This window comes from Brachyistius frenatus, unplaced genomic scaffold, assembly GCF_029030835.1.
Source record: "Brachyistius frenatus isolate BFR_SWC_R1_liver_20210118 unplaced genomic scaffold, ASM2903083v1 Contig_149, whole genome shotgun sequence".
Classification (NCBI taxonomy): Eukaryota; Metazoa; Chordata; class Actinopteri; family Embiotocidae; genus Brachyistius; species Brachyistius frenatus.
Window position 1 is genome coordinate 391,570 of NW_027210748.1, and position 21,719 is coordinate 413,288.

A 21,719-nucleotide genomic window follows, 5' to 3' on the forward strand; every position below is an offset into this window, starting at 1 on the left:
CCTTTTAACCTGTGCTTCTTTGTCTTCGGTGCCCCGCTTCCTCTCCATATCTACTGCCCTCCAATCTGTCTCCGTCAGCACCAGTTCAACAATTTCTTTGCAGTTATGATTCACTCATTTACTCACCGTGTCCATTTCATGCTGTATAAAGTAGCATTGAGTCCCGTGTGTCATCATTTTAACCGAGAATAAATACCATCATCTTTCCGACATTCATGCCTGCCTGCATGAAAAGCAGGGGATCGAACCAACAACCTTAAAATTAGCATCTATTTGATGACTTGTGAATTCTACAATAAAATCTCAACCCTTTGGTGTCATAAATTCGGATTTCCTGTCAAGGTGTCATTACTCTCTGATGAATTTGTGATTTTTCTTCTGATCTCCCAAAACAAAATTTCTATTTCAATTATCATTTGTATTTTGATGGACTTTTTGCTAATTTATTTGCAAACCTCATGCAAGAGGGGAAAAGAGAAAAAATAAGCAGAAAACACGTTTTAGTTCTTATTTTCCTATTTTTTTCTTCTTATGGCATTTTAAAGTATTTGTATACTATATTATTTTTGTTAAAGAATTGAAAAGCAATTTTCATGCATTACAAAAGAAAGAAGCCAAAATCCAAAGAGTACAGGTTCAAATCCCAGCTCTGGCAGGGTTTACATTTATATTATACACATACAGTATGAACATAAAGTTGAACTGATGTAAAACGTTTACAAAATATTTTTTATGTTTAACACAATAGTTTAACATATATTATCTATAGTAAATTAATTTAGTTTTTAAGTTAATTTATCAAAGGTTTTAATTATGGATTATTTAATGTTTGTGTTCATCCTAAGGACGGAAAGGAGGCCCAAACTGTTTTTTTCAATGAAGCAATTTATTAGGAAATCTGATTGCAATAAATTACAATTTGGTATTAGTGTTGAAATGTTTATTGTGAGTTAGCTGATTTAACAACAAAATGGTAAAATGACTGTGACTGGTGGAAATGTAATATGATTAATTTAGAAGAAGAAAGAAAAGTCTCTTACTTTGACAAGTCGTCTTGCAGCAGCTCTCATCCTGGGAGGCTGTGGCTCAAAGAGATGCTGATTGAAAGGTTGGTGGTTTGATCCCCTGCTTCTCCTGTCCACATGCTGGTGTCCTTTTTAGTGACCTGCATATAGCATGTTGATGCTGCTAAAAATGTTTAATCTCCATTTATAAAACCAATCCTTCTACTATGACTATTGCTTTCCGTATACGTTTCAACACACGAGAAAATGTTCCCCCTTCCATGTTGCTCCATCGTCAGCTTGTCTGCTTAGCTGTACCTGTATGACAATGATATTAATCATTACAGTTGAAAAACATTAGATTTGAAAAACAGCTGGACCGAGGACCCTACCTTGCAGTATCCTGTTTATTATGGCAAAACTGTCCCTTACCCTACTTTAACTTGAATTGTTCTATTTGACAGAAGATCGATGATTCCGTCATTTAACCCTCGTGTTGTCCTTGGATCAAAATGACCCGCAGCTGTGTTCGACCAAGTTCTATTTTATTTTCATATTTTTTGGGATCATTGGTGACAAGGAGGCTGTGAGGGTTTCTTTAAAGAATGATGACCAATGATCCCAAAAAAATATAAAAATATAGAAATAAAATAGAACTTGGTTGAACACAGCTGCGGGTCATTTTGACCCGAGGACTACACGAGGGTTAACCCTCCAGCTTGTTCCGAGCTTGTTTATTTCACTTAAAGAACTTCTCTCCACATGGAACTCTAAGATTTCTGAATGTGAAAGGGGACTCTAGCCTTCCCTTCCTTCATACTGTATTGGGGGTCCTTTCCATCTCATTATTTGCTTTAACAATATAATTTGCTGTGGATCCTCTGTTTCTAAAGCCACTCTGATCAATCTTCTTTAAAAAGAAAAATGTTAACCTGGATACAATCATTTTTTTCCATCCATTTACACCGGCGGGAGGTTAGGGCTACTGGTGTGCCATTTTAGGTATTTGCTGCATCTCTTCTGCATTTCTTTTCTATCATGATCATTCAAATGACAAACAGCTTTCCAGTCACTGAAATTGATATTTCTAAATCTTGCTTCTATCTCAGTCACCTGTTGGATGAACACGGTAACGGGTCTGCTTTCATTGCTCTACAATAGAACTTAACTTGCACTGCTGTTTTGTCTGTTGTTTTGTTCTAATTCATTGCACTGTTGTTTATTTTAGTTTATTTCATATTATTCTATTCTATTTTATTGTATAGAATGTGCACTTTTTTTTGTTATATTCAATATTTTTGCCATGTACATGCTGCTGTAACATAAAAATTTCCCTCTGAGCGATTAATAAAGTATCTATCTATAGAAATTATGGAAAATTGGCTTTGGCTATGAATACTGTTATTACAACTACCAATATTCTCTAACATGTTCTCTTCATTCATTCACAGATTGTTTTCAATGTGAACTGGGTAGAAAAGTACCACTTCAATGGAGTTTTTAATCTCAAACTCATCATATACAAAGTAAGCGTGTCAATTCGCCACATTTAGCACAGTTCGACCGAAATACTTACTCCTCCCTGAAACAGTGCCGACAGATAAAGGTGTTATACTCCAAGAAAGGACACGTCAAATTGATATTTTGTTAATAATTAAAAGAACACATCACAAGGCACCTAATCAAGAACCCTTGATTAAGTTTTCATGGATTAGAAGATATGATCAATGTCGGGATGTATGTCCTTTTTTCCATGTGACTCTTTTTATATTTGAAATATTAAATTTACTACTAAGTGTCAATTATATGTCATTTCTTTGAGGATAAGATCGAGTGTTTGCTTGTTCAAATACTGTATGTTCAAAACGTCAACAATTTACATGGGAAGGACTTGTTTTTTCATGTGACTGTATATGACCTCCTATGGCAGTAAATCTATTAAAAACATAAAAATGTCCGCTAGTTACCTGTAACATTATAACACAGACAGACACAGACAGCATCTTTAATGAGGACGTCTTTTATTGGAGAGTTTTGATATGACTGCCAAGCAGTGTTTCAGCACGGACTTCCTCCCACCCTGCAGGTTCTACCGACCTGCTCCTAAAGACAATCAGCATTCAGAGTGCTGCTGGATGTTTACTATTGTGTGTGTTTATCTGGACATGCAGTATATATGCTTTCTTTACTTGTGTGCGTGTGTCCTCCTCCACGTCTTCAGCTCTCCTTACACCCCCCCCCCACACCCCTGCCTTCAGGTACTCTATTCCACGTCCCCTCCCTCGTCCTCATCATCAACACATGCTGCGAACTCCTTCTCTGGTAGGAGGCCGTATTCGTTGAGGAATCCCTCCACGTCCGTTGCAAAGAAATCTTCATTGAAGTGTTTGGTGACATCCAGGAAATTACCCAGTAACTCACCACTTTTATACACCAGCAGGGCGGGAAGAACCTGGAAGGAAAAAGACAGGAATCCAGATGTGCTTGTCTCTGAAGTGGATCATTTATTACTGACAGTGACACTTCTCTTAAAGGAGTCAATATTCAGCCTCTTATAACACGACATGCGTTTATAAGTTAATGTTCCTCAGTAATAATACAACAACTGACAACAATTAGTTATGTTTGTTATTATAGCCTATGAGCGGGTAAATTAAATTTAGCCTCATTATTGCTGCAGCTATTATAATGAGGCATTTTAGTGGGTTTAAAATTAATTTTAATATGAATAAAATTATAATATTTCAGCATGATGCTATTTACAACTATACCAGTGGTACATTTACCACTTATTGAAATGGAAATCTGTTTAAATTATCGGTCCTTGATTTAACACATAAGACAAACAGTTTTATTTATTTTTTACTTTAGCCAGCAGCCGTCAGTTCAGCCATCTGCTCAACAACTTCTCAACAACTGCTCAACAACATTTGGATTTCATGAGCTGCTGTCGCTGGTAATTCAACTTTACTTAAAGTTGTGAAGAAAACAAAGTCTTAATGTTGCTGGCTGACTCTGATAAACTTCCAAAAAATCCTGAAAAGGGACATAAAATAGAGATTTGATGGGGCATTTGTACAACGGGAAACTTTTCCAGTAGACCCTGAAACCTTCTGAGAAAAACAGTCAGAACTCAGAAACTAAATGTAGTTTATTTCAGGGACTAAATTCTGTTCTAACTCGGCGGTTGCCTTTCAAAGGTTCAGGATGTTTTGTGGAAGAGTTTGCAAGGTTAACTGTTTCCAACTGGTCAAACAGACACAGCAGCAACAAGGTCCTGACTTCATTCACTAAATAAGACGCTGCTTGGTGCAGCCATGATGGACTGGATACTTATGTACTAAAACATTTTGGACATGGCATGGACATCTTGTGCTGCTGATATCATATTTCTGTGATATCAGTCTCATGTCTCTTTGCCTCGGCCACTTCTGTGAACACTGGTTTTAAATGACATCGCCAGTATAAGATGGCAGCGAGCAGTTCTCCGATATTATGGCTTCACTTTCTTAAAGGACGTCATCCATCTTTATCGACAGTCTTTGGGTGCAACAAATGTCAATACGACAACGACACCTGGACATTACCTGTTGTTTATCACAGCTGTAGTGCAGGACTTTTAAATACAGCCCAGATGACATTTAAGTCCTTGCTAAACGATTGTTTTTCAGATGCACTGATAATGTGTGCAGCATTTGGACTTTTAGTTCCTTCTTTTGTCCCTTCGGTTCTTTAGTTCCAGGAACTTTGCTCTGTGCCATCTAAAAACATAATGTTGTGTTCTTTTGCCTTCTTTTGAAAAGACAGAAATCTCCTTTCGTACCAAGTACTTCTCTTTTTAACACCCTGTGCACAACACTTTAACTGTTGCTGTTCAAAAGGGGGAAGAATGGGAGGGGGGCAACAGTCATTTAACCTCTTATAACCTCACAGATCTTAATATGTGTGCCGTTTACAAACTTTGTGCTTTAATCAAAAGTAGAATCTATACTGTTTATGCTACATGTATATACAGTGAATATTGTGATTCAATTCACCCGATGTTTTGTTTTGCTATGAGTATTACCTGTGTGGTTTTGTTTTGGGAGCAGTTTACTAACCTCCGGGGAAAAGCGCTCAGCAGCGCCTGTCGCCACAGCATCAATACGACAGAACTTTACGCTGGAGTACTCCAGAGCCAGACAGTCCAGACATGAGTTCAACTGTTCACAGCCTGACAAAGGACAAACAACGTTGTTACCTATGAGCAAACAGCTCTGTAGCGAAGCATCCTAAAGAGATACATGGATTCATCAGGAGTATAATATCTTATTCAATCAGACTGTACTACACTGATGGGTCATTGATCAAGACTTGAGCATGCACAATAAAAAGAAGCCGAACCTTTGACGCCATGCTGGTAGATGTGGACAACCACAGGGGTCAACTGATGTTCCTTCTCTATCACCTCCAGGAAGGCTTCTCCACTTTCAAGCTCATGGACTATTTCAAACTTGGGACCGAAGCTCAGGCGCTCGTGCATTTCCTGCATACACTGTTTCCTGTAACGTTTCAGGCAGCGTTCATCCTCCTCTTGGATCAGTTCATACTCCTGAACACTCATCTACAGCCAAGGAAATACATGTTACTGCTTCGTTTTAGCTCCAGTTAAGTGTTTTCATTTGTGTTTCTGCGTCAGTGGTTTCCTGAGGTTTGGTGTGTGTTTCCGTTCACCTTTCTGTTGAGTCGCTCCTTGTCATCCTCTCGAGGAGTGGACATTTGCCTGAGCAGCTCTTTCCTGTTATGCGGGACAGTCTGATCCACACTGTCCAACTTAAACCTTCGCCAGTCATTAATTACACCTTTTGGACCTGGAGACACACGAAAATATGCCCTCGAAAATATTACTTCATGAAGACATACTTAAATATTAACATACAGTTTAAACAACAATAAAGTCAGTCAGCCTTTCCATGAAAGGTCTCGCTGGGGATTTGTTGACGCCTCAGTTAAACTATGTTACTGATACTCTATGCTGAGCTCAAACACTGCACTGCATCTGGCCGACTAATGTCTCTGACCTGTGTGATTGGCGGGCAGATCCTCTTCATCCTGGGAGGCAGACATCCTGCTGGCAGCCTGCAATGCAGAGAACACACAAACGGACCGGGTCCATGCAGAAAGCAGGTGAGGTGATTGGAAGTCAATTTCAACTCCAACTTCAAACAAGCCATTTATTTGCATTATTTATGAACAATCACTCCAATTGGCTGGAGGTGTGGCCCCGACATCAGCCAATTGGAATATTACCCAATGAATAATGAAAACATTTTTCCACTGCATATTGTACATAATGTCTGCACCTGAAAAGGTTCAGAGTGTGTAGCGGTCTATGAACTGAAATCTGATCCTGAATGAAGAACTTCCTGTTGCAGTGTTGAGACTCAAGCCGGATGTTTTGGATTGATAAGGACTCCTACAGGAGGAAGCTGGAGGCAAAACTCCAGCAGAACAACATGAGGGAGGTGTATGAAGGAGATTGCTGGGTTCAAGGGGAGAGAGAGACAACCAGGGGGAACCTGGAGAGGAACAACCAGGGGGAACCTGGAGAGGAAGAACCAGGGGGAACCTGGAGAGGAACAACCGGGGGAACCTGGAGAGGAAGAACCAGGGGGAACCTGGAGAGGAAGAACCAGGGGGAACCTGGAGAGGAAGAACCAGGGGGAACCTGGAGAGGAACAACCGGGGGAACCTGGAGAGGAAGAACCAGGGGGAACCTGGAGAGGAAGAACCAGGGGGAACCTGGAGAGGAAGAACCAGGGGGAACCTGGAGAGGAACAACCGGGGGAACCTGGAGAGGAAGAACCAGGGGGAACCTGGAGAGGAACAACCAGGGGGAACCTGGAGAGGAAGAACCAGGGGGAACCTGGAGAGGTCCAATGAGCTAAACTGTTTCTTCAACAGGTTTAGTTCACCACCCTCATCTGTCTCCTCCACACCTCACACCTCCCAAACACCTCTGCTGCCCCCCCTCCCCCTCTGTCCCCCCTGGTGAACTGCATAGAGCCCTCAATCTCAAAGGGCTCTTCCTCCATCGACACCTTGACCCCCCTCTCTGTGACGACTGGCCAGGTTAGGAGACAGCTGGAGAGACTCCACCAGCGCAAGGCTGCAGGACCTGACGGCATCAGCCCCGGGGTCCTGAAGACCTGCGCTGTCCAGCTGGCTGAGGTCCTACAACACCTCTTCAACCTGAGCCTGAAGCAGGAGGAGGTCCCGGTGCTGTGGAAGACGTCCTGCCTGGCTCCTGTACCGAAGAAGACGACTCCATCCGGCCTCAACGACTACCGACCGGTTGCCCTCACATCTCATGTGATGAAGGTGCTGGAGAGGCTGGTCTTGGCCCACCTCAGGCCGCTGGTGAAATCTTCTCTGGACCCTCTGCAATTTGCGTACCAGCCTCGTGTGGGAGTGGACGATGCCATCATCTACCTGCTGCAACGAGCTCAGTCTCACCTGGATGGAACCGGTGAATCTGTGAGAATCACTTTCTTTGATTTCTCCAGTGCATTCAACACCATCCAACCACTGCTGCTGAGTGAGAAGCTGCGGGTGGTGGAGGTGGATGCGCCCACCGTCTCCTGGATCACTGACTACCTGACAGGCAGACCACAGTTTGTCCGTCTGGGCAGTGTGCTGTCTGATACGGTGGTCAGTGGTACTGGAGCTCCACAGGGAACTGTTCTGTCTCCCTTCCTGTTCACCTTCTACACAACTGACTTCCAGTACAACTCAGAGTCAAGACATCTGCAGAAGTCCTCTGATGACTCTGCAGTGGTAGGATGTATAAGGGATGGACGGGAGGACGAGTACAGGGCAGTAGTGGAGGACTTTGTGGAGTGGGCGGGAAGGAATCACCTGCTCCTGAACGTGGCCAAGGCCAGAGAGATGGTGGTCGACTTCAGGAGGAAGACGACGGCTCCACAACCGCTGAGAGTTCTGGGAGAGGAGGTGGACATGGTTGAGGAGTACAAGTACCTGGGTGTCTCCATGACAACAGACTGAACTGGAAGACCAACATCAACGCTGTCTACAAGAAGGGGATGAGTCGACTCTTTTTCTTGAGGAAACTTCGATCCTTCAATGTGTGCAGCGAGATGTTGGAGATGTTCTACCATCTGTTGTGGCCAGTGAACTGTACTTCGCTGGGGTCTGCTGGGGGAGCAGCATTGGAGCCGGAGACACCAACAGACTTAACAAACTGGTTAAGAAGGCCGGCTCCATCATCGGCTACAAACTGGACAGTCTGGAAAAGATGGTGGAGAGGACGCTGAACAAACTATTATCCATATTGGATAATCCTGATCACCCTCTCCACCACCTGCTGCAGGGACAGAGGAGCACTTTCTCCAAAAGACTCCTCCAGCTCCGCTGTCACAAGGACAGATACAGGAGATCATTCCTGATACAGGAGATCATTCCTGATACAGGAGATCATTCCTACCGACCACAATTAGACTGTACAATAACTCACCTCTGGCAAAATACATCACATAACAATAATACTGTTGACTGTGTTTTCTTGGTTGTTTGTATATAATATATATAGATATATACTGTACTGTATATACTGTGCATTTTATATTTATATTTTTAGTGCTATTTTACTGCTATTTTATTGCTTTTCTATTGTTCTATTATTATCTTATTGCTTCTGTATGCTGCTGTAGCGAAAAAATTTCCCCTCGGGGATTAATAAAGTAACTACCTACCCTAACCTAACCTAATGTCACGTCTAAGTTACCTAACATAGTCACACTCTCCACATTGTATTTTAATTGTTCTGTTGCATATAATATATATAATATATGAGGAGAGAAAACTTTGGACCCTACCATCAGCCTAACGCAGCCAAAAAGCTTTTCTTCTTTTCCAGAATTCCACCACTAGTATTGTGCAACTGGTCTCAGTGACTCCAGTCCCTGTTACCAGCCCATTCAAAAGCTTAATTCTAAAGATTTGCTCACCAAATTGTTCAGTGCTTGATTGCCACTTTGACTAAGAAGTTGGACTCACTGAACTCAAACATGGTCATGGCATTCGTCACGATCCCCAATTTTGGGAATCAATATGCACTGCAAGCACCTGATATTTCAAAAGTTTCCTCACTGAATATCAGAGACAAACACTGGTTTTATTGACTCTTAGGTCTTTTTAACTGATCTACATTTCTGCATTCCTCTTGCGCTTGCAGGGGGTTATGGTACGGTAGTTATCCCAGCAAAGTAAATGAGTGTATCCCTGCACATTTGCTTGAAACCAACTGAAAGCTCATTGATCATCGCCACTTTAGAAAAGTGGGTTTTCCTGTGTACCTGACCTACAAATGTACATCTAATCTTGTACAATGTTCCCTCTCAGCAGGTCTAACTTTCTCCTAGATCCCTACAAAGCTTATTAGGAGTCTAAAAAATGGAACAATACCAAATCCTGCTGTTTGTTGCTAATGTTGAGTTTGATTCTGAGTTGATTCTGATTTCACATTTTAGTTCTTGTTTCTTTGCTCATGGTGTCATTTTGATGAGAAAACATTTCCGTGTGGATGAAAGGCCAAAACAATGAGCAATTCAGCATTCAGTAATATTGAACACTGTGACACATCCAACCCTGACTATCTGCAGCATCGTCTGTGTGTGTGTAAGTCTGAGGCCATGTGTGTGTGTGTGTGTGTGTGTGTGTGTGTGTGTGTGTGTGTGTGTGTGTGTGTGTGTGTGTGTGTGTGTGTGTGTGTGAGTGTGAGTGTGCATTGGTCCATGCAGAATGACACTGTTGTCATGAACACTTACTGTGAACCAGGCTGAAGTTTACTTATCAGCTTATGCTGCTGAGATTATCCGGAGTCTGACATGCACATATGCTCAGGATATCTTCCTACGTACGTATGTGCGTGTGTGATGACATAATTTGCCAGCTAATCTGATCATTCTGTTGACACTTTTGAAACTCAGATCAATTTTAATCTATTTTTGTGATCCAGAAAATATAACATGACATCTTTAGAGACTCTAAAAAGACAAAGAATGTTACTTTATCAATTAATTACTCATTGATCACCAGTATAATCACTAATTAAAGAGAATATATACTTTTTGAATATAATAATCTCATGGGAGATCACAATATTTGAGCTCCTTCGTCCAAGTGACTTCTTTTTTTCTCGTTAGCTGTTTTTCAAGTGACAGCAACATAATGACGTATGCATGCACTAAATAAATGACTAGAAAACTAACGGAGATTGTTGTTGTGGCTCTGCACAGATTGTGCACTGGACCTCATCATCCAAAAACATGCACCTCAGGTCAGGTTACCTGGCGCCGCGCTAGTGGCAGCCTGCTGCAGCATCTCCCCCCTGAAAGCCCCCCTGCTGTAGTGAAGAAATTTCCCCTCGGGGATTAATAAAGTGTATAAAATAAATTTAAAAATTTAAAAAAAAAAAGTACCAAGGAGCTGCCTCATGAAAAAACTACTTGTCCACTCAATCCACCAGTAAAGGCCACATTAAAAGTTGATGATGCAGCTGAGCTGACGATGACAACACGGTCCTAATCAAAGCTACGTCAGACATAAAACTGATAAAGCCCATAAGTCTGAGGCAGCTTATTCCTCCATGTTATCAAAGCAATACATTTGTTTGCAAGGTTGATATTACCTAACTCAAATACAATTCAGAAAGTATACATATACTATAAATCCCCATGTGCTGCTGAGAAAACAACGCACATGTCTGGGAAATCTGATGATACTGCAAAAGTAAATATATACAGAAAATATTTGAATGCAAAATGGTTACAAATTAAAGACTGCTGACCAACGACTTATATTAATGGAATTCTGTCTGTGTAAGAAGCTCTGATTAAGTCCTCTGTGGTGAAGTTATACCTGCTGCTCCAGAAATGGCTCTTTGCAATGCAAGAAAAGGGTTGTTAAACTATCTGCATGGTATCTAATTAAAACAGTCAGCAATTCTTACCTTTGTGTCTTGAGTGAGAACTATGTCAGTTTTAAGGACTGTCAGTTGTCTAGTTTATCTTTTATCTTCTGTCAATCCAGATATTCACTCTGCAGTCCAGAATGAGAACTGATGTGACTGGAGCACAAGTTTAGTAAACGGTGGGGAGAGGGATAAGGGAATAAGCTTTATCGTCACTGTCATCTTCATCATCACAGTCACTGTAACATGATGTTGTCTAATATGATTAGTTGTAATACCAGGCTCAGTGTTATAGACTGATGACAACAACAAAAAAGCAGAAATAAGAGAATGCGTTTTTTGATTTGTTCTAAACATTGGCAGTCAAAATAAAATTTGGCCAAATATACCAGTCTGGTACTTCCAAAACTTTTAAATTGTAACAAAAGTAAATCTGTGAAGTACAGTCATTCAACTACTGGATTAAGATGTTGGAATTGTAGCTGCCATCTCTGCAGTCACTTTTCTCATATTTTGATGCATTGTGAATGTGGATAGTTGTGCTTTCTAAATTTAACGGCAACAGTTCTCTTCTTTTGTTCACTGTTGGTTTCCATTCAGCAATTTCAGTTCATCACAGTATGCACAAAACGCTGCCAAGCTGCCTCACGCACAGTCAAGAAACTGTTTGCTTCCCCCATTCACACACCTGCTGCTCATCACCTGAAGCTCACTTCCACACATTTCCTGCACCTTCTCAATCAAACCAGGTGGGAAGACTGGTTTCCTTTTCATTGTTAGCAGGGTGTGACAGCTTCCACATCATTTGGTGTCCAGATAACTGTGATGGGGTGGTCGTTTAGAGTGGCTTTGACTTCATACAGAGCTGTATGTATGGAAACCTTCATCATTCAGGGTCTGTTGATGTAAAACTGATGTTAGTATTTGTCTGACCATCCTTATGATGCGCTCCCGTACACCTCCATGATGAGATGCTGTTGGTGGGTTGAAGCTTCACTTTATCCCTTCCTGTGGAGAGGCGTCTTGCATTTTTCTGTGATTTTAAACAGCAAGAGCTTCCCTTGACTTCCTTTCAGCACCAATGAAGTTGGTTCCATTGTCTGAGCATAGATGAGAGACCTGTCCTCTTCAATAAACAGACCTGGCCAGGGCGATTATATACAAGTCAGTATCCAACGAATAAGCAATTTCCAAGTGGACTGCTCTACGTGCCATACATGTACAAATGTGCCCATAGCACTTATCCAGGCTACGTCCTCTCTTGATCGCGATTTACCCCAAATAATCAACCCCAACGTTGGTGAATGGAGATCTGGAAGGATTCTTTATAAAGGAAGGTTGGCAATTTGTATGTATCCTTTGCCTCTTGTCTCCCTGTCTGGTGCCACCATCTTTTCTAAATTAGACCTACGTAATGCTTACCACCTTGTCCGCATCCATGAAGGGGATGAGTGGAAGACTGCTTTTAACACACCAACGCGATATTTGAATACCTCGTTACACCCTTTGACCTCACCAACGTTATGTCCTCCAAAGCCTTCTTGAAAATAAGCTTTTCATGAAGGTGGAAAAATATGAGTTTCCCGTTAGCTGGATGCAGTTCCCCGGATACATAATAGAGACTGGCCAGGTCAGGACGGACCACAAAAAGACCCGAGCTGTAGCTGAGTGGCCCACCTCCTCCGTGTTAGTGGCAGCCTGTTGCAGCAGCTCCCCGTGTGTGTGTTTTAGTTTTAAGTCTTTATAAACCTTTTTCCCCTCTCTTCTGAGTTGTTTTTTCTTTCCTGTTTTGTTAAGGCAGGCAATGGACCGTGGCTTTTTTTCCCACTTTTCTGGTTGCTTTTCTGTTACTTTTTTCCCTCTTTGTAACGGAGAGCCACACGCAGAGGATTGGGGGCATTGTTTACTCTTACGTCCACCTACCCCTGGATCACTGACTACCTGACAGACAGACCAGTTTGTCCGTCTGGGCAGTGTGCTGTCTGATGCAGTGGTCGGTGGTACTGGAGCTCCAAAGGGAACTGTTCTGTCTCCTTCCTGTTCACCTTCTACACCACTGACTTCCAGTACAACTCAAGAGTCAAGACATCTGCAGAAGTTCTCTGATGACTCTGCAGTGGTAGGATGTATAAGGGATGGACAGGAGGATGAGTACAGGACAGTAGTGGAGGACTTTGCTAAGACCAGAGAAATGGTGGTCGACTTCAGGAGGAAGACGACACAACCGCTGAGAGTTCTGGGAGAGGATGTGGACCTGGTGGAGGAGTACAAGTACCTGGGTGTCTCCATGACAACAGACTGACCTGGAAGACCAATATCAACGCTGTCTACAAGAAGGGGATGAGTCGACTCTGGTCAAATGCATCAACTAACAATAATACCGTTGGTTGTTTGTTTGCTGCTTAAATCTTTGCTCTATTGTTTAGTTAGTTTAATTTAATATGAAAGGCTGGGCCTTGTTCTTTGGCAGATTTAACTTCACCATCACCTACTGTCCCGGATCTAAGAATATCAAACCTGATGCCCTCTCTCACCAGTTCGCCTCTGAGGATGAACCGTCTAATCCATCTGTCAGCAACTTCAACACTTTTTAGGATTTGCACTTTATTTACCATTATTGCTCCATTGCTGTTTCTCTTGTTAACTTTACCACGGCCTTAATGATGTGTTGATGTGGTCCCCCAGCGGCTCAAGAAAGGTTTTACTATTATCCTGATCATCCCGGACACTGATCAGCATTTCATAGTGGAGGTTGACACTTAGATAACTTTGGTATTTGAGCTGTTCTCTCCCAGAGGTTCTTTCAAGACAACAAGCTTCACACTGCACATTCTTCATTTCTCTCAGGCAACTCATTTGTGTGGAGTGTGCTCAATACTTTAACCTGTTCCTCTTCTGGTCTCTCTCTCCTTTTCAGAGCTCCTACGAGTACACAAAGTCAGTGTACAGTTTACTCACCCTCTCATTCGAAGTGGCCGATCCTCCCATTGCCGAAGTGGTAAAACCGGTGTCTGAGAACACAGTGGCAGGGCAGAAGACTCCAAGTGTGTCACCAGGACAAATAAAAGTCATTCACTACAGTACCAGTAATAATTCCGTTTTTAAAAGCAGGCATTTAGCAAACTCTAATTCTGCAACAACAAAAAAATGACTGTAAGCAAAACATGACCAAACTGCATTAAGGAAAAATATATACTCCCCGTCGGGGAATTGAACCCCGGTCTCCCGCGTGACAGGCGGGGATACTGACCACTATACTAACGAGGAGAAGATGACAACTACAGGGTGAATTCCATTCTTGTTGCACAACATCCCATCAGTTACTTAAATAAATAATGATGATAAACCATTACGGGGAGGACGTTGACGGTTCGACCTACTGTATCACAGACTACATGAACTTCTGTGTGGAGAACACTGTGTCCGTCAAGAAGGTGCAGTGTTTTTCAAACAAGCCCTGGGTGACTTTAGATCTGAATGAAACGAGGACTGTTTTCTGATCAAGGGACAGAGAGGAGCTGAGGAGGGTGCAAAAGGAACTAAAAAGGAAAGTAAGAAAAGAAAAGGAAAGGAAAGGATTGACAGAAGGAAGCTGGAGGAGCAGAAGAGGTGGTGGGAGGGGCCATAATCTGGAGACCGCGAATGGGCAAAAAACTAAACATATTTTTCAATATGTTTGATTCTGCCCTCTCCCCTTTCCACTCCCCCTTCCCCTCCCACCAGAGCACAGTGCAGGCGTCCCAACCTTTCTGGCAGTCTCCACCCTCCCCCCACGTGACATCAAAAGCACATACAGATCAGCGCTGTGATGTACTTATGCACATTTTTAGGCTGAGCCTCAGCCTGCAGAGAGTCCCGGTCCTCTGGAGAACCTCCTGTGTGTGGTTCCCAGTCAGGTGAAATGAAAGATGTGTGTAAAGCAAAATAATAACCTCCCCGTCGGGGAATTGAACCCCGGTCTCCCGCGTGACAGGCGGGGATACTGACCACTATACTAACGAGGAGCAGATACGTGAATATGTTTGTGGCAATGAGTATGACTGTGCAATCCACACATAAGCACTCAAGAAAGACATATCAGCGTTTTAATCTCTTCAGGGACGGATGACAGACAGAACAACACGGATTGAAGGTGGCTTCCAGGCGGTGCAATTTGACACTGGACAACCATTGTGGGAGTTGTCCCATATATAGACTGGATCCAATTTTGCAGGATGGCCTCTTGACAGTTGAAGGAAGATCCTTGCTGAATGTGTTTGTTGCAGACGTTGCAAGGGAAGAGCAGTAGAACAAAATATGGCAGATCTTTGAAAGGAGAGAATTCTTCCTAATCTACCACCATTTACCAAGATGGAAGTAGATTAGGTAGGTAGGTATATACTTTATTAATCCCCGAGGGGAAATTTTTTAACCAGTTTGGACCAGTTGAAGTAAGGAAGGTGAGAAGTTCTTCCGCAGGTGAGAGTAGAGGACCTCCAGGACAGGTTCCTCCGGCAGACGTTCCGATTACACCCTCACTACGCGTTTGGGTTTGCCAGGACTTTCCAGCTGACTCTCCCATCTTATCCAACTCACCACCAGGTGGTGATCAGCTGACAGCTCCTCTCCTCTCTTCACATACAGCTGCAGATCAGCTGAAACAACTACAAAGTCGATCATTGATCTCCAGCCGAAGGTGTTCTGGTACCAGGTACACTCATGAACCACCATATGCTCGAACATGGTGTTTGTTATGGCCAACCCGTGACCTGGTCCACATTGTGGACTTATATGATTCTGAATAACACCACAAGGGTCAACTGGCTAAATATTACCACCTGCCTTCACCTATCAGATGCCTCACTAACTCTATACTATGCTTACACTGTGCATGCTATTCTTACACACCCAAGTATGACACTACCTCGTACAAAGCCTTAGCAACAAGGTAAGAGTGTGCAGGGGAACCTCCTTTTACCTGTGTTTCGTCACGTTAGGCCCACGACATCTTGGGAAGGCTCAAGAAGAAGTTGACATCCCAGAAGTTACTCCCCTCAACACTCATACGCTACATATTTTACAACTAAACTAGTATAACTTACATGCTTCGGCAACATTATCTTTACTCCATGCCAAGAGTTCATACCTGCTACATATGAATACCACTACCATTCCTACTTGTTCCTATGTCCTGGGCAACCTTTAGTCTTAGAATTTGTGTAGACCGTAACATCAACATCAGGCAGAAAATTATAGTTTTGTGCAGGCTCTACAATACATTAACCTTGTCAAGGCCAAAAAACACGTCCCTGGGTGGGCTTGAACCACCAACCTTTCGGTTAACAGCCGAACGCGCTAACCAATTGCGCCACAGAGACAGCCCATTATAGCAACTCAAACAGAAATGCTGCACCTGTTATGTGGACATACCACAAGACATTTACGATGGTCTTTCTTTTAGGACACTGTGCCTTCACCCTAAGAAACCACCCAGGATCCTGCAACATTAACTAGATGCTCTTTCCTATGGAATCTGCAACCCAGCTAGAGACCATGTTACCACCTTCATGTGTGGTTGCTGCTGTCTCTTGGGAGGTTGAGTCTCTGGTGAGGGAGTCCCAGCAGACTCACCCCCCCCATACAAAAGTACCATACTCACCATCATGGGCAGGTTCTCCAAGTGTGTACACTTCCTTACCCTACCTGGTCTTCCCATAGCACAGCAAAGATCAGATCGCTGCACCATTCCACCTTTCCGTAAAAACATTTCACTTGTCTTTCATTTATGGTCAATGTCCTGCATTTGGAGTCAGTTTTGTCACAAAACCTAACACACTGTTCTGTTTGGAGCACCACTCAGATCGACACATACTTAGCAATTCGGTGCACATGGACCCCTGTGCACATACAGAAGTGCCCTTGGGCAAAACACTGAAGCCCAAGTTGCTCCGGACGGGAGGTGAGCATTTTGCAATGCATCTCTGACTGATAAACTAATCTGGTAAATACTACATGAAAGAAATCTCATCAACTACTGGCTGCCAGAGAAAAACACATGCCTTCGTCCCTGGGTGGGCTTGAACCACCAACCTTTCGGTTAACAGCCGAACGCGCTAACCGATTGCGCCACAGAGACCTGATGCAGCACCTAACAGAGATATCTTGATACAGCAGATCCAACGTAACCTTGAGAAACGTCACGATAAATATAGGGGGGGGGGGGGGGGGGGGGGGGGGGGGGGGGGGGGGGGGGGGGGGGGGGGGGGGGGGGGGGGGGGGGGGGGGGGGGGGGAAAGTCATGTGATAATAGCCAAATGCAGCCCGGCTAGCTCAGTCGGTAGAGCATGAGACTCTTAATCTCAGGGTCGTGGGTTCGAGCCCCACGTTGGGCGGCAATGTTTTGTTAATATTATTTATAGTAGAGTAATACAGTTGCAACAGATACTATAAGTAAAAAAAAAAAAAAGCTACATCTAGTCTTTTTTGATTTCCTATATTGTACATTGCCCTGATTAAGGTTGCTTTTTAAACGCATGCCGACAACAAGTGTATGTCAGACTCATGTGGGTGGGGAGGAAGGGGGGGAGAGAGGGAGGAATGTTCAAAGCGGTAACGAATACAAAACAAATACCCTGTTGAGCAACAAGGGATATTTGACTTAGCTTGCAAACATGGCCGTCTATGAGGCCAATTCACAGATTTCATGGAATGTACATTTTTCTACAAAACAAAGCGTTGGTGGTATAGTGGTTAGCATAGCTGCCTTCCAAGCAGTTGACCCGGGTTCGATTCCCGGCCAACGCAAACACTTTTACTCTAAATGTTTCTTGCAGCTTTTGATATTGTGGTATTGTTAAAGGTTGTGCAAAGGCAAAAATAATCCTTCTCTTTTCCTGTGCCATGTGAATACAACTCAGCACAAGTAACTACTTACATGGTGATCCCCATCCAGAAAGAAACAAGAGCCAATTCTTTACTTTACTATTCCTGTACACACTACCAAATCCATGATTACATCAGTTTCAATTTAACAGGAAACGACAAGAATCATATCTTGTCACTTTGACTGATAAGCGTTAGTAATTGAAGTACCAAGTTCTCATGCAACGGACTGCACTGGGCCAGTGTAACAACAAACACAACTACTGCCGCTCTTCTAATACCAGTAAAAACAGGAGGGTGAAACTCAGGGACAACAATGTCCATTCAGCATCATCATGTCAGCAACATTAAGATAGAACATTTATCTCAGAGGAGTTAGTCACCCTTTAGTTGATCACTTGCTTCTGGGTGGAGAATGCTTGTAACTTTCATCCATCTCTAGATTCAGACAAAAGATACTATAGTGAATTCATTCATTTCAGTAATGATACTAATAAGTTTATAATAACTTCTTAGTTACCACACAGAAGCTTTCAAAACCAAAGTTACAAGATACAAAGTACTTTACAATAAAAACAGTAAAAGTAAAGACCTATAATTTAAGATAAAAGATTAAATAGTTTGAATAATTACAAACAATTGTCATTAGTTAAGAAACAACATACAATATAAGATATTCATGTTAGTGTCCTGTTTCAAAAACACTGTGACTTGACATTTAAAATTATAGGCAATGCCTCCTTTTTATTACTAATTCTCACTGCCAAATTGTGCACCCATTCATAGACATCATGGTTTAGCTTGATAAACCATTACGGGGAGGACGTTGACGGTTCGACCTACTGCATCACAGACTACATGAACTTCTGTGTGGAGAACACTGTGTCCGTCAAGAAGGTGCAGTGTTTTTCAAACAAGCCCTGGGTGACTTTAGATCTGAATGAAACAAGGACTGTTTTCTGATCAAGGGACAGAGAGGAGCTGAGGAGGGTGCAAAAGGAACTAAAAAGGAAAGTAAGAAAAGAAAAGGAAAGGAAAGGATTGACAGAAGGAAGCTGGAGGAGCAGAAGAGGTGGTGGGAGGGGCCATAATCTGGAGACCCCGAAGTTAATTTCCTGTACAATTAAATATACAGTACTTGTTTTTGAAGAAAACACCACAATGATGCTCAACTCCTAAATCCAAACATGTGTACCTGATTTATTCTTGAGCAGCGGCGTGCAAATCATCAGTAACAGTCATGGGCAATATGGGTCAAACAGAAAACTCAGTCAAATCACATGGTAATTTTGAAATTTTACTGTATATGGGCCATTGTTAATGTGTTTTTTGTTCAATAATATCAATAGCTGTTATAAAGCTGTTATGTTTTACAGAAGTAGATTTTCCTTCGTCTTCAGACACCATATATTTTAGCTAGACAGACGTTTCCTAACGCATGGGCTCAAAAGACCTTGTGGTGCTCAGCTGCATAGAAACCTTCCGCCAGCAGGGGGCGCTTCACGTGTACGAAACCTCTGTACGAGGACAGCGTTTCTTTTTTTCCCGCACACACGCATGCCTCGAAGCCACTGCAACACTTCCATCCAATAAAACACTGATTGGTTTATAATTATTATTTTTTTATCGATTTGAGCTGCTGTAAAAAATGTTTTATTTAAAGTCTAACGCTGGCAAACTGTTGTCAAATTTGTGGTGCAAAAACAATGATTTTCTTTGCACACACAAATAAGATGTCTACTTATAAATGTAAATAAATAAAGTACAACTCGCCCGATCACGTCCAAGTTAAAGAGAAACACTAAAAAAAAAAAAAAGGGGTTACGGAGAAATTGGACACCATCATGCCAATTTAACACGTTAACACAGGTGACACTTTACCTAGCAGACATTATTACAGAGCTGCCCTGGAGTCCGGCCAAACTCTTACAAAACATTACGAGAATTCAAATTTCCAACACTTGTCTTGGGCCGTGTTGTTGTTGACACGTTGGCTGAACGTAGATAAACAACAACACAACGAGCTCCGCGTCTGAACTTCACGTGAAGGGAACGACGCCTGGTGGGCAAGCTAGCATTAGCATTGAATTTAGCCGAGGTTTGCTCGGCTCCACAAAAATAAATCGTAAACAATCGCGAGTTAACATTAAAGTAAGGTGATATTTACCTGGGCTCTCGTTCCCAAATCCGGTAATGTCCCGTACCCGCACTGGCGAAAAGAGTTCCCAACACAGCATGCTTTAAATTCAAACTAAACCGCCCTGATGACGTTTCGCCTCGTCATCCACCGTTGACCTCGCACGCGCTCGCTCACTCGCTCCCAGCAGCACCTTCGCGAACAAGTGACCTACCTGTTCAGGTACCGGCCTTGTTACCTGGTTGTTATTTCAAGTAGTTTGGTTAGAATCAATTAAATCTCGGGTTTTTTTCACTAAACTAAAAGTGAGGAATGAATAAATGTGTCCTCTGTTATTTCCACACCTCCACTTGGTCACTCAGGCCTGTTGGATGTGATCCCTTCATAATTTAGGCACATTATATGGAATAAATCACTTTTTACAAACAGGTACATTTCGATCACATTTATTTAGAAATTAAGTTATTATTGATAACTGTTCGTTTTAAGTCATGTTGCTTTTATGTCTCAGTTTGTTAGATGAGAGCACTTGACTACTTTAACATTTGAAATGATAACTCAGTCATTCACATTAAACTTTAAAGTTAACAAAATATGAACAGACATGGAGAAAGACTAACCTATACAGGCTAATACGTTGTTGTCAAATTATTTGAAGCACAGATAAATACGTAATAATAGTGGTAATATATTTTGAAATGTAAAAATCCTAATAATTTAAGGTTGAAAGACAGATTTTTACCTTAAAGAGTAGAAAGCACTTGGGATTACATGAGGGATTTTACTTTATTATTTTTTTGTGCTGATGATTTAACTTAATTTGACCGTTTCATATACAGCTAAAAGTGCAAAAAGCATGTATCCAGACGTTCACAGCACGAGGTGGCGACATTAGTCTGTTTATATTCTTAAACATGATGGCTTTTCTGTGCTTCCTAAACTTTCAGCAGTGGTGGAAAATACATTTACTCAATGTCTGCAATTAAGTACGATACTTAATTGTTCTACTCCACTACATTTCAGAGGGAAATAACAACTTTATACTCCACTATATCTATTTTACAGCCATATTCAGTTACATGTCAGATTTTAGAAATAAAACATTTGATTATGATATGCTTATAAAATGTAATGCATTGTTATGAATGAAACTAGTAAAAGAATGTATAACTTGTTATCACATCAGTGAGACTTTATAATTTTAGTATTTTATACGATGAATACGAAGCTCTGAACAAGGAGTACTTTTGATACTTTAAATGGCCCAATGCGTTGTTGCTAATACTTCTGTACTTTGACTGAAGTAGAAATTATTCAACATAGGGGTTATCGTCTTCCGTTTAATTTAATTATAGCCAGAAATGGCCTTTGAAGATTAAACTGTACAACATTATGAACAACCACATTAATGCCTCAATAATCTAAAAACATGTTGACATGATATCCTCTGGATCAATGGAATGGTAAATTGTTCAAAAGACGTATTTTTACTTTTGATAATTCAAGTACATTTTGCGAATTATAGGTATCTCAGGTTTCCATGGAGAACTTTAACTTGTAAAAGAACATTTTTATACTTTTTTGCTACTTTTATCTTCGTCAAAGATCCAGTCCCATTTTCATCCATGTTTGTGTGGTAAATATCAAATGTAAGCGCAGTTTTTTTACGTATTAGGCGTGTTACAGTGAAAATAAATGAATCTTTGATTTGACAGGGATTTTCAGGGACCTTGCAACGAGCCGCAGG

At 41.9% G+C, this 21,719-nt stretch overlaps 1 protein-coding gene and 6 non-coding genes across 7 annotated transcripts; 2 read left to right on the forward strand and 5 right to left on the reverse strand.

Moving 5' to 3' along the window:
- Nucleotides 1-3,267: 3,267 nt before the first annotated feature.
- Nucleotides 3,268-20,037, reverse strand: pdca (phosducin a). Its single transcript, XM_069715879.1, has 7 exons — nt 20,003-20,037; nt 18,219-18,273; nt 6,065-6,122; nt 5,718-5,854; nt 5,388-5,607; nt 5,105-5,217; nt 3,268-3,456 (listed from the first exon to the last, which is right to left on the reverse strand). The coding sequence occupies exons 3-7, from the start codon at nt 6,108-6,110 to the stop codon at nt 3,268-3,270; spliced, it is 705 nt and encodes a 234-aa protein (XP_069571980.1). The 5' UTR covers nt 6,111-6,122; nt 18,219-18,273; nt 20,003-20,037.
- Nucleotides 14,170-14,241, reverse strand: trnad-guc (transfer RNA aspartic acid (anticodon GUC)). Its single transcript has one exon. It is a non-coding gene; the product is annotated as a tRNA-Asp (tRNA).
- Nucleotides 14,907-14,978, reverse strand: trnad-guc (transfer RNA aspartic acid (anticodon GUC)). The gene has a single exon. It is a non-coding gene; the product is annotated as a tRNA-Asp (tRNA).
- Nucleotides 16,258-16,331, reverse strand: trnan-guu (transfer RNA asparagine (anticodon GUU)). The gene has a single exon. It is a non-coding gene; the product is annotated as a tRNA-Asn (tRNA).
- Nucleotides 17,016-17,089, reverse strand: trnan-guu (transfer RNA asparagine (anticodon GUU)). The gene has a single exon. It is a non-coding gene; the product is annotated as a tRNA-Asn (tRNA).
- trnak-cuu (transfer RNA lysine (anticodon CUU)) lies at nt 17,273-17,345 on the forward strand. Its single transcript has one exon. It is a non-coding gene; the product is annotated as a tRNA-Lys (tRNA).
- On the forward strand, nt 17,686-17,757 carry trnag-ucc (transfer RNA glycine (anticodon UCC)). Its single transcript has one exon. It is a non-coding gene; the product is annotated as a tRNA-Gly (tRNA).
- Nucleotides 20,038-21,719: the final 1,682 nt, after the last annotated feature.

Bases quoted from the DNA above. Each gene is read 5' to 3' on its own strand.
- pdca (XM_069715879.1), bottom strand. From the start codon at position 6,110: ATGTCTGCCTCCCAGGATGAAGAGGATCTGCCCGCCAATCACACAG. The intron at 5,855-6,064 runs GTCAGAGACATT...GTGTGTCTCCAG, and splicing joins TCTGCCCGCCAATCACACAG to GTCCAAAAGGTGTAATTAAT. The intron at 5,608-5,717 runs GTGAACGGAAAC...CCTTGGCTGTAG, and splicing joins AGGAGCGACTCAACAGAAAG to ATGAGTGTTCAGGAGTATGA.